Source organism: Sturnus vulgaris, chromosome 19, assembly GCF_052056855.1.
Source record: "Sturnus vulgaris isolate bStuVul1 chromosome 19, bStuVul1.hap1, whole genome shotgun sequence".
NCBI lineage: Eukaryota > Metazoa > Chordata > Aves > Passeriformes > Sturnidae > Sturnus > Sturnus vulgaris.
In genome coordinates, this window is record NC_142261.1 from 4,639,831 (window position 1) to 4,651,902 (window position 12,072).

Here is a 12,072-nt window from a genome sequence, read left to right on the forward strand (position 1 = left end):
AGGTTTGGGGTGCTGGTAGGGGGATGTTCCTGCCCATCCCTGTTAACAACAGCAGAACAGAGCAGGAGAATTAAATGCAGCCACTGAACTATATTTAATTTGTTCCATAGCCTGCAGATGAGGAGCTGGGTCAATAGAGGCTCTCTTATCAGCCTGTGGAAGGGCTCAGCTCTTTATCAGGCAGTGGTTTCACTCCCTGCTCCTGCAGTCCCAAATTGCTGAACACAGGGATGTAGGCACCCGGAGCTCGGGGCTCTTTTCTCCTCTCAGGGGTTTGTGTTTCACCATGTGCCCTGTTCTGAGCCCCTGAGCTCCTTGATTAAACACTTCCCTGGATGAAACAGCTCCTTCCCACCTTTTCCTGAGCCAGGAGGGAAGTGGAGGGTTTGGAAACACCAAGTTTCGGAAAACTTCTTGAGGTTTTCAGCAACATCAGCGCGTTCCCAGGAGCCGCGGTGACACCGCGCGACCCAAACGGGGCTGTTTCTTTTCATCTTTTGATGAACTGAGATGCTCTTCCCCCGGGGCCCGTGTGCCCAGTGATTCCAGGCCTTCCATTATTTCCTGTGACAGTGTGCCAGCTCCTGTGCCGTGGCCTGTCTCAAATCATCCCTCACCTTGTCACTGCCGCCACGGCGATTTCACAGCTGGCAGCTTCAATCTCTGCGGGTCTGCTGCTCCCTCCTCTCTGCCCTGTGATGGCTTAGGAGAAGCAGGAAGGACTTGGGATGTGAGGAAACATGGGTGCAGGGCCAAGTTGGTGTGCAAGGCGGGCGATGCTGGGTCCATGGAGCTGTGTGGGTTGTGTCAGATTGTAAATCCTGGAATGGTTTGGGTTGCAGGGACCTCAAAGCTCATCCTGTCCCACTCCCTGACATGGGTAGGACACCTTTCACTATCCCAGGTTGCTCCAAGCCCTGTTCAGCCTGGCTTTGGACACTTCCAGGGATCCACAGCTTCTTTGTGCCAGGACCTCACCACCCTCACAGGGAAGGATTTCTTCCCAATATCCCATCTATCCCTGGTAGTGGGAAGTCATTGCCTGTGCCCTGTCACTCCATGCCCTTATCCAAAATTCCTCTCCAGCTGTCTTGGAGCCCCTTTAAGCACTGTAAGATGCAGTTTATGTTCACAGTACCACAGGGCACAGTGCAGGTAACCAGCCCTGCCAGGCACTGGGAGCACTGGGCTGTGGGTGGGACGGTGTCACAGCCACCCCACTCGCAGCTCAGGTGCCAGCTCAGGTGCTGGCCCTCACCTGGTGTCCCCTGTGCAGGAGCAGCAGCTGGCAGAGCTGGCAGAGGTGAGGCAGGTGCTGCAGGCTGACCTGGGCACCTCCATCCGCCGCATCGCCGACCTGCAGGTGGCCCTGGAGGGGCTGCGTGACAGCGACGACAGCGATGCTGACAGGTGAGGAGCAAAACGAGGGCTGGGGGAGCTGGGGGAGGGCTCAGCTGCTCTGTGAAGAAAAGGCAGCGCTGGACAAACCCGGGGTAGTTTCGTGTCCTCATCCTCACGTGTTTGCGCTGAATGTAACAGCAGAAAACTTGGTGTTAATGGAAGGTTTCGTGGAAAGTGTCACCTGTAAAATCATCCCGGGTGGCCCTGCTTAAAGTGAGAAAAAGGGTGGGAATAGCCCCATTTGTACAGCAGGTCCCTGGCAGCAGTTTGTTGGTTCACCAGCTCTGGGTTCATTGAGTGAAAATCGTGCTTTGATTGTCCCCAGGAGCCAGAGGAGCCAGTGAATCTGGGAGATTGGGTAGAGGGTTTTACTAGGAAAAAAATGAGGAAAGAATCCCAGTGCATTTTTCAGGTGTTATTTCTAAAGCCTTTCAATTTTCCCCTCTGCCACGCAGCTAAAGGGGCATCATGACAAATGGAGACAAAACAGATAAATGAGTTTAAAAGGGAAAATAAAAAAGCAAAAAAAAGCTGAGGTGTGCTTATCACCACTTGCTCTTGCTCTGTGTGGTGATTAAACCAGGGAAGGGTGAGATAGAAACCGTGAGCTTAGACTGCTTCCCAAAAGAAGAGTGATTTCCAATGTAGCTGATGCATCACTGGAGGTGAGAAGTGATTCCCGGTAAGAACAGCAGCTGCTGCTGGCAGGAGCAGCCCCGAGCATCGCTCCCAGTTCTGCTCCCTCCTTTTGCCCTGGGGTCCCATTTCCAGCCAGGAGCAGGGAGGGGTCTCCAGCCCTATTCCCTGTGGTTGTTTTGGGAGCGTTCCCCGGCTCAGCCCGACCCCTGCTCTGCTGCACTCGGTCTGGGAAGTTTTGCACCTCGTGGTGGGTTTGGGGTCCCCAGGAGCGGTCGCTGACCCTCTGCTGTGCTCCTTGCAGCGTGCGGACGGCGAAGGAGTCGCTGTGCTCCAGGAGAGACACGTGAGTGACCCCACGAGATGGTGCTGCCAAAGGACAGAGCCTGTGCCTGCTTCTGCCACAGCTCCTGGACCACCAGCTGCTGCTCTCAGGGGCTCTGAACCAGTGTCTGCTGCAGCTGCACGGGCAGGGCTCGCAGTGGCATCCAGATGTGCTGGTGTTGTGTGCCCCACATTGACCCACTCCTGTTCCCTGGGAGCTCCTATCCCCAGGGATGCTTCCCCTCCTCTTGGCTGAGCTTTGAGAGATGAGGATGATCTGTGGCTTTGAAGGAAAACTGAGATCCTAAAGGATTTCATCCACTGCCCCTGCTCTGGGGGCTCCTGGTGGGTGGGCTGGGGTAGCTCTGGCTCTGGGGTAGCCCAGGGGTGCACAGTGGGGTACCCAGGGTCACAGGAGCTCTGTCACTGCAGTTCCAGCCCTAGGGAGGTCCTGGGCTGTGTAGGGCTCTATGGGGTGACACTGGCTCTGTCACTGCAGCTCCAGCCCCAGGGCACAGCAGAGAGTGCAGGGCTCTGCTACCCAAGGTCTGCAGGGCACTTGCAAAAGCTTGATGAAATAATGAATGGCAGCAACGATGGTACAAGGCTGCCTGGAAAGATTTCTTTTCTCTGTGCTGGTGCCACAAACCAGCCCGAGCAGAGCCCACCAGCTGGAGCTGCTGTGGTGGAGGTGTGAGGACACAAGAGGTGTGGTGGCACAGCTCTGTGCCCCGTGCCACCATCAGAGTGACCCACAACCCCTCCTGCCTGCAGCTGCAGAGCTGACAGCTCTCTCCTGTCCCCTCAGGGATGCCTGCTCCAGCGTTGGCTCCGTGCTCAGCCTGGAGCCTGCAGAGAGTGTCAAGTCCTGGGCGAGTTCCTCCACAGGCTGGACATCCCTGGCCAGTGCCAGCGTGGCCGGGAGCATTTCAGCACCGTCCATCGGCAGCCGCAGCACCCAGAGCCTCAGGTAAGGGACCCCCAGCCCATCCTGGGTGTTTTGGGGGGTGCTGACGTGTGGGGGCTTCCCCTGGGCTCAGCGGGACCTGTGGTGTTTAAGGTCAAAACATCAAATCAAGGAAGGCAGTCAGTGCCACGCCAGGATCAGTAAAACACCAGATGAAAGTCACTACATCAAAAACATGCTTCAAGCAGGAAAATATCCCTTGATGTATTCTCTGGAGATAATTTAAAGAGGCAATGCAGCCTATTTGAGGATTTGTATGCCATATGCTCGCTGCTGAGGGGGAGGGATGCATTTCTACCGTTCTAATATCAAATATGTTAATTTCTGATGGTGATGCTGATGGGCTGGGACAGAGCTGGAGAGGGGCCCAATCACCTGCACAGCTCAAATGTCCCTGTTTTGCTCTGTGGGTGCCCAGGTGCCCATCCTGAATTGGTGCCTATCAGAGGGACCACCCAGCCCAGAGAAAAACCCCATTTCTGGGTCACAGAGAAACTGTTTCTTTGTGCTTCATGTGTGAAACAATCACATGGGTTGAGTTTGGAAAAGCTCTGTAAATCAGGTCTGGGGCTGCATTGTGGAGGGAGGTGGTGAGGATGGAGGAGGGTGTCAGATCCCCGTGGAGGTTTGTGTGGGCAGAGCTGGAGCAGGGATGGAGTCCTGGGGCAGGGAGCAGAGTGAGCTCCAGAGAGCATCATCCCCCTGTAGGGAAGGTGGAGAAGGTGCCAACCATCCAAACTGAGGGTGGGCAGGGCTGGCAGTACCCCTGCTGCAGTCTCTGTGATTTGGGACCTTCCCCACCCTGCTGCTTTCCCAGGGATGGCGTCTCAGGACATGCGTCACTATTTTCCCAGTTTTTCTCCCCATAACCAGGGCAGGTGCCAGGCTGAGGCTGGGCACAGCTCACTGCAGCTCCCACCTGCTCCCTGCAGGTGTGTAGGTAGATTTGCCAGGATTGTGGAGCACAGTTTCACTGCAGACATTAGTATTAATCTCCCTGCTCCGATTCTGGCGAGCTCTGTCCCCACGGCCCCCACCTGCCTTGTACAGGAGAATCGCTGTTGTCAGAACTGATGTTCTGAGGAGCAGTTCCCTGGCAGGAAACAACCTGGGTGAGCTGGATCGGTGTGGGGAGGTACAAAGCAGAGTTTAAGAGCAGTCAGGCAGGGCAGAGACCTGTGGGGAGATCACAGAATCCTGGAATGATTGGAGTTGGAAGGGACCTTAAAAATCATCTCATTCCAACTCCTTCCGTACACCAGTGATGAGTTGGAGCCCTGAGTGAAGTTGGCTGAGCTCAGTGGGACCCTGCACAATACATAAGATCCTTCCTAAGTGCTGCTGAGGAGGTTTTGGTGCAAATGACCCAACTCTGCTCGTTATTGAATGACAGAAAAACAGGCATTGTGGCTAATACCTTATTTCTGAGCTGAAACACCTTGGATTCATAGTAAAAAATATGCAGGCTTTCAGGTTTGACTTTGGGAAGAATTTCCTCATGGAAGGGGTGGTCAGGTCTTGGCAGAGAGATTTGGAGTGCCCATCCCTGGAGGTGTCCAAGGAAGTGCTGTGGGTGGGTGACAAGGCTGGTCACAGGTTGGGCTCGATTCCTTTCCAGCCTCAGTGATTCTGGGGTTTGCTGGGCTGCCTGGGGCCCTTGTGAAAAGCAAATTGTCCTGAGCCCTGGCCACAGTGTGACCATCAGGTCCTGGGACCTGTGAAGGGGCAAATTGCAAATGCTGCTGTGGGAGCTGGGTTTGGCTGCAGCTCAACTAAGATGGAAATAAAGGGAGGAGGGGATGAAATGCAAACAAACAGGAGACGAGACTGGAGGTAATAAAAATGAGATCAGGGAAACGAGCTCTTCCTTATTAAGATTCCTTTGTCTTACACGAGCTCCTAGTAATGAAAAACGAGTCTTGCTCGTGTTGGCTGCTCAGCACCACATCTGGGGTGTTTGCTGAACAAACAGCTGCCAAGAGCCAGAGGAGAGCGAGGAGCTCTTATCACCCGTGTGCTTACAGGAGAGAATGCTTTGATTAACGTTTCCTTTAATTCTCTGCTATTTAAATGCCTGTACAAAATGCTGGCCAGCAGAGCTAAGCCTCCATAAATATGGCATAGTGCAAGGTTGGAATGAATATGATTTTTTTTTTTTTTATTAAGAAGCAAATTTAAAAGTTCATGTATTTATTCTGCCCCTTTCCAGGCAGGTCAGGGTTGTGCTGTATTGGGGAGTTTTCCACGGGTGCAGTCAGGGAGCAGATCCATAACCCAGGATCTGCCTCTCCACCCTGCATCCCGCAGGATTGTGGCATCCAGAACCCTGGCATCACCCCAGGATCACCCTGACAGCAATTCCCCTCCCACCTTGGTTTTCACAAAACATTGTCTTGGGACCCAAGAGCCCTGGTCCCAAGGCTGCTGGGGATCCAACACATTTATTTTTAACCACGATTGTGTCAAAAGCAAATCATTACGTGGGAAACTGGGAGCTCTTGTGTAGATGATGATGTGACAAGAAAATCCTCTTCTGACAGAAATGAGGCCAATGTCTCTTCCCTCCCTGAAATGGAACTGTCTTGGCTTTATTTATGAGCTCCCAGGAAAAGCATCCCAGCCACACTTTCAGCTCTGGTCATGTGTTGCAGAGCATGTGTGGATTTTATTGTATAAATGATTTCAACTGGTATAATTGTAATCATGCTAATTGCTATGTAATCTGCACTAATTATTGTTGTATGTCATTTGGTTTGGTGTGAATGGCAGATTGCAGAGCTCCCTTGGCTTCCAGGTGCCTCCCAGGCGCCTCCCAGGCTCGGCATCTTTTGCCTTTTGCTGGGAAAATCATCTTCCCTGAGGATGATGGAGGAGCAGGGCTCTGCTCAGGGCTGGAGGGGCTCCTGGTCCTTCCTCCTGTGGCATCACCTTCCCTTGGGGCCGCCTGTGACTCCCTGGGGTCATTCCAAGCCCTGGGAATTCGTGCTGGCACATCAGCCCCTTGCCAGGGATTTCTGGGTGAGCAGAGGATGCCACAGGATGGGGCGTGACCTTCTTGCTCTTGTGTCTTGCCTTGTGAGGAGGATGAGGACGAGGATGAGGAAGACTAGCCATGATTTTGGAGGGGATTTTGGTAGGCATAAGGGAACAGTTAAAGAAACAAATCCTGGAATGGCTAGGGTGGGAAGGGACGTTAAAAATCATCCTGTCCCACCCCCTGCCATGGGCAGGGACACCTTCCACTATCCCAGGTTGCTCCAAGCCCCATCCAACCTGGCCTTGGACATTTCTAGGGATCCAGGGGCAGCCACAGCTTCTCTGGGCAGCCCGTGCCAGGGGCTCCCCATCCTCCTAGGGAAAGAATTCCTTCCCAATATCCCATCCAACCCTGCCTCTGGTAGTTTAATGGGTGCAGAAAATGGGAACTGTTGGGAGAGACAAGGATGGATCGGGCAGTCTTGGCCTTTGTCTGGAAACCAGGGCATGGAGAGTGTGAGGTCCCTGTTTGGGCTCCGGGGCTGTGTGGCCCTTGCCAGCCAGGGAAGTTGGAACAATCCCACCTTTGCAGCTTTCACTCCATTTCAGACTCCAAAGATTTTCATAAAAGCGGTACCTGTCTGTCATGCTGATCAGGACAATAAATACAGCATGTTCACTCCTTGTTCACAGCCCATTAGTGGTTCTCACCTCTCCACTCACTTTTATCTCAGCCTTAAAACCCAAATAAAAACCCCGATGCCGATGTCTAATTTATGAAAGCCATTCATGCAGCGCACAGGTTACAACATTATTTGGAAATGTACAGAATGAATGGAGCAATTTCTGTACAAAACCTCACCGAAGGATTACACCAGCCATTTAAGTAAAATGCACTTTAGGGTCCTAAAACCCAGCATTATTGCAATGTCTCAAACTATTAATCAGCTGCAGAGCTTCAGCAGCACCAGCACGGGATGGCCGTGAAGGGTGCAGTGATTCAGGGAGAGGAAATCTCTGGTTAATTCCTTTTGTGTTGAATAATCAAGTGGTTTAGGCTGGTTTAATGAGCAGGGAAATGCCGTGGTACCAGGACAGGGGGGGCAGCTCTGTGCCCTGGGCTGTGCCACCGGGTGCCGGGAAGATGGAGCTGCTCCACTGCCCCTTCCCTTCTGAACTCACGCATTTCCCAGCTCTGGAGTTTGTCTTCAGCCCATCTCGGCATGTAAATTATTTCACGGGTCAGCAGAGCCTGGTCCGAGCGTCCCGAGCAGTGCGAGGATTATCCGCCCCCATCCCATTCCCATGGCAACAGCGGCATTCCCAGGGCAGGAAGCTTCATTATGGCCACGAACAACTTGAGCGCTGCTCCTTCCCAGAGATGGGTTTGTTGCTTGGGTACTGCTGCTCTGCTTTGCCCTGTTCCCTCTTTTCCCCTCCTCCTTTCTTTCCCAAATTCACGTCCCAGCAGCATTCCCGGTCAGGCCAGCCCTGGGTTCTCTGGGCTGAGCAGTGATGGGGTACCTGGCAGTGGGGACACTGCCAGCAAGCAAATGTAGGTGCTTGGAGGGGGTCATAAAGTGTCCCATCAGGGGCGTGGTGACACCAGTGACCCCATTGGTGACTGCAGTCCCCCCATCCCTGTGCATCAGCCTGGTTTGGGCTACTGCTGTGGCTCCTCGGGGCTGAGCAGAGCTGGATCCCGTGTGGATTCTGCACCAGCCCTTCTCTGGGATGTGGATCTGTCTGGCCACCCTTCCCCTCGCTGTGCAGGCTCAGGTGTTCTGATCTGCAGGTCAGAAGTGTTTGTGCAGCAGCCTGGGTGAAACATGCCCAGCTGTAACATTGAGACGTGTCGGGGGTGTGCTGTGAGCTGGCTTCATAAAATTTTAGTGAATAATCTTTGGCTTTGACAGAAATAAAATAAATCCTACATATTGCTGTAATCTGTCAAGAAAAAAGGATATTTGGAGGTAAGTGCTGGCTTGGCAGAGCTGAAGCTGGTCACACCACACGCTCTACACCAGGAATTATGTGGGCTGGCTGACCTGGGTTTGTTTAAGATGAAATCCTTGGGCATTGCCCAACTGCTGGATAGAGCAGTGGGTTTATCCGAGACTCCCATGGCAATGCCAGCTTTTCACTGCTCAGCCTTGTCCTTGCTGAATAACATCCCTGTCACTGGGAACCCCACAGCCTAAACTAACACCAATTTCTGTTGTTCAGGGTGAGCAGAGACACCAAGGACCCCGCTCTGAGCCGGCCGCTGTCCTCCCGGAGCGCAGATCAGGGGAGAACAGCGAGTCCCAGAAGACGGGAATATGGAAAACCTCTGGCGGAAGAAGAGGAGATGGAGAACCCAAAGAAGCCGGTGGATAGGATAGGAGAGACATCTCCATCAGTGCTGCGGCGGGGCGGATCCCCGGCTCCGGACAGGAGATTCCCCAGCGCGGTGTCCCCACCGGTGCCCAGCAGGAGGAGGCTCTCGGTGGCCTCGGGGCCGGTCTCGGTGGCCTCGGGGCCGGTGCCCAGCTCTGCCGCGCTGTCCGAGTACGTGGAGGAGCTGCGGCGGCAGCGGGGAGCGGAGCGGGAGCCGGGGCTGCCGGCACTTGGGGACACCTCTCCGCTCCCCATTTACCGCACCACCGGAGCCTCTGCCCTGCGGCGCTCCAGGGCTGTCCCTGCGGCCGAGGAGCCGCCGAGGAGGCTGGAGGGGGATCAGGCAGGAGAAGGGGAGGGAGCAGGTGCCGGCCTCACACGCTCCTCCAGCCTGCGGAGCATGGCCTCGGAGCCGGCCGAGCCCCCGCGATCCCCAGCGTTGAAAAAGGCGTCGAAATTCGGCTCCTACGACTCGCTCCTGCCGGCCCTCGACGGCTCCGGCCGCCGGCCGAGCTCCCCGGCTGCCGGGATGGAGGTGCCGCGGCTGAGCTCCTGGAGGAGCTGCCTGGAGCCGTCGCTGGAGGATGTGGAGCTGGGGAAGGAGCCGGAGGGATTTCTGAGCTCCCTGTCCAGCGATGGGCTGGGTGAGGGCAAGGGGAGCGACCCCTTCAGCTGGCGAATACCCACCCTCAACTACGAGAGGAGAACCAAGGTTGATTTCGATGATTTCGTGCCGGCCATCCGCAAGTCCCGCTCCGCCAGCAGCCTGGCCAGAGCCCGCAGGGACAGGAGGGACGGACACCGGCCCCTCACCGTGCGCTTCGAGGATGAGGCCATCGCGGGCACTACGGAGTCTTCGGAGACCAAGGGCACGGCCAAGAGCAGCCCAGCCTCCCGGGAAGAGCCCGGGAACCTCTCTGACTCCTCCTCATCCTCGGGCTCCCACCTGTCCTCCCGCAGCGCCGACAGCGTCAAGCGCCGGCCGCAGCCGCCGAGAGGGGACGGGGAGGGCTCCAGCGGCAGAGCCGGCAGCCAGGGCAGCGGGGTGAGCCGCCGAGCCGAGGCCGAAGGCAAGGAGGACGATGTCAGCAGCATCATGAAGAAATACCTGGGCAAAGATTAAGGTAATGCTGAGCCACCCACGGCACGGGCTCAGAGCACATTTTTGGCTGGCCCTGAGCCGCTGCCTCTCCTCGGTGTTTGTGCTGGTGTCAGGGTGTGTGTAGGGACGGGGGGGACAGCAGGAGTCCCCATACTCCTCCTGGCATGTCAGAGCATCCCAGGGCTGCCAGGGTGTCCCTTGGGATATGTGGCATTGGGACTGGTCCCCCCTTGCCTTTGCACCTTCAGAGCTGCAACGGGGACACTGCTGGTGTCAGGGACAGCCTCAGAGACGTCCACAACACTAGCTCAGAATGCACTGGGGTTTCCCAAAACCAGCATCCCTCAGCTCCCACACCAGCACCTGGCAGACTCATTCCCTCAAGGCCCTCGAATGCTTCCTCCTCAGGGCCCCAAGGAGGGCCACCAATTCTTTTGGTGATTGGAAATCAGCTCAGGCTGGATGCTGGGGGTTCCTTCTCTGGAGGATGGGGCTCCCACCTGGCCCAGACATCCTTCCCCCAGTCATCAACAGCCTCTGACACCCACTTGGATGCCATGTCTAGATTGCAACTGACACTTGGAGAATTAGGATTTATTGCTGCAATCCAGGTTTGAAAGCAGAGTCCCTAATGAATGCGCCACAACTGTAATTAAGTGTTTAAAACAGATTAGAAAAACATTTTGTAAAACCATTGCCTTTAGAGTAACTTATTGGATGTCAAGCTGTGACCAAATTGACTAAGCCAACACACGAAGGGAGCGTGTGTTAATAAAACATTTCTTTCCAGGAAGCAAATTTGCATAATGCAACGTCCCACTTTCTGCAGGATTTGTTTCGATCAAGCGCAGCAGCTGGCCCCGACCCGCAGTGACGAGGATCACGTTGGGCACACAGCTTCCCTGCTCCTGGCAGAGCCATCTCACGTGAGCAGAGACCTCAAATGGCTCCACAGAAGTCATGGGATGGTTCTACAAACTTTTTTTGGTCTTGGACATACCATGGTTTCCTCTCCTGCCCTGTTTCCCAGCACAGCAGCTTTGCTCAGGGCCAGCCGCGGGGACAAGGACTTTCCTGTTCTCCTGCAGTTGTTTGACTTGGGAGTTGGTGCTTTAATTAAAACCCAGCGGCTGCCACAGATGCTGAGGACGTGCCATGGCCTGGGAAAGAGGAGCTGGAGGGAACCAAACCCCTCCTTTGTAACCCAGAGCTCCAGCCCAGGTGTCTCACCCCACGTTGCCCTGCTCAAAAATCAGCTGATCTTTGAGGGTGCTCTTGGGTCTCAGCGTGACACCCAGCAACAGCAGAGCTCTGAAGCTTTCATAATTCCACAGGTATTTGAAGATGGATCCGTCTGTGCTTCCATGGCTCCAGCCTGTGGGAGACATCTGGGCACATCCCAGTGGTGTGGGGGAAATGGGGAGCTCTATTTAATGTCTGCTTGGTTTTTACACAATAAAATATTTGCTTCTTTGACACACAGGTCCCTTTTTGTTATTCCTTTCCCCAGGTCCCTGGAATCAGTGCACAGTTGAGCACGTCCTTCCACACAAAACTCTTTTCTCAGCCTCACCCTTCTTTCCTAGAAGAGACCCAAACTTATTCCTTGATCAGAAGTTTGGGGCAAAAGGATATAGGTCCATGCACAGATCTGTCCTCTCCATCAGAGATTTCCAAGTCATTTGCTTGGCTGGGAAATCTGCACTGATTTGCACAACCTCCCAGGACCCCCCGGGACAGCCACAGGGCAATGGCAGCTTGAAAGGCCAATTGGGCACTGTTCAGCATTTTGTTTTGCCTGTTGGATTCTTCACCTTCACTTCTAATTTAAAGCAAAGCCTTGCAGCAAGCAGCATTTTCCTTGTCAGCGATGGATGGGGAGCCTGGGGATGAGGGCTCACATCAGCACTTTGCTCGGCCGCCTGTCAGCAATTCCCAACCATTCCTGGGTCCCTGCAGCTCCGCAGGGCCAGCAGCCTGGCAGGAGGCAGCTCTGCTCAGGGTGACATTCCCTGTGCTCCCACGTGTCCCTCTCACGACGTGTGCCTCATGCAAGAAGGCAGCAGATGAAGAAATTGCCTCTAATTAGTTTTAAATCGGTCTTTTTTTAATGATTCTGCTATTTCTGGGAGGAAAAAAAAAGCAAGTGCTTTTCTCTTCACAGCGAGTATTGCTCCCCAGAGGGATTTCATAGAGCCAGGGAATCACAGAAGTGTTTGGGTGGGAAGGGACATTAAAAATCATCCCATTCCACCCCTGCCATGAGCAGGGACACCTTCCACTATCC

The 12,072-nt window shown here is 54.6% G+C and overlaps 1 protein-coding gene across 1 annotated transcript in view; it reads left to right on the forward strand.

The window, feature by feature from the left end:
* The window catches only part of MYO18B (myosin XVIIIB), a 53,996-nt gene extending 42,735 nt beyond the window's left edge, over nucleotides 1–11,261 (forward strand). The window contains exons 42-46 of the mRNA XM_088175872.1: nucleotides 1,277–1,410; nucleotides 2,342–2,383; nucleotides 3,170–3,331; nucleotides 8,531–9,807; nucleotides 10,576–11,261. Of these exons, the coding sequence (XP_088031998.1) occupies nucleotides 1,277–1,410; nucleotides 2,342–2,383; nucleotides 3,170–3,331; nucleotides 8,531–9,806 (1,614 nt within the window). The 3' untranslated portion in view covers nucleotide 9,807; nucleotides 10,576–11,261. The remainder of the gene's footprint in view (nucleotides 1–1,276; nucleotides 1,411–2,341; nucleotides 2,384–3,169; nucleotides 3,332–8,530; nucleotides 9,808–10,575) is intronic.
* Nucleotides 11,262–12,072: the final 811 nt, after the last annotated feature.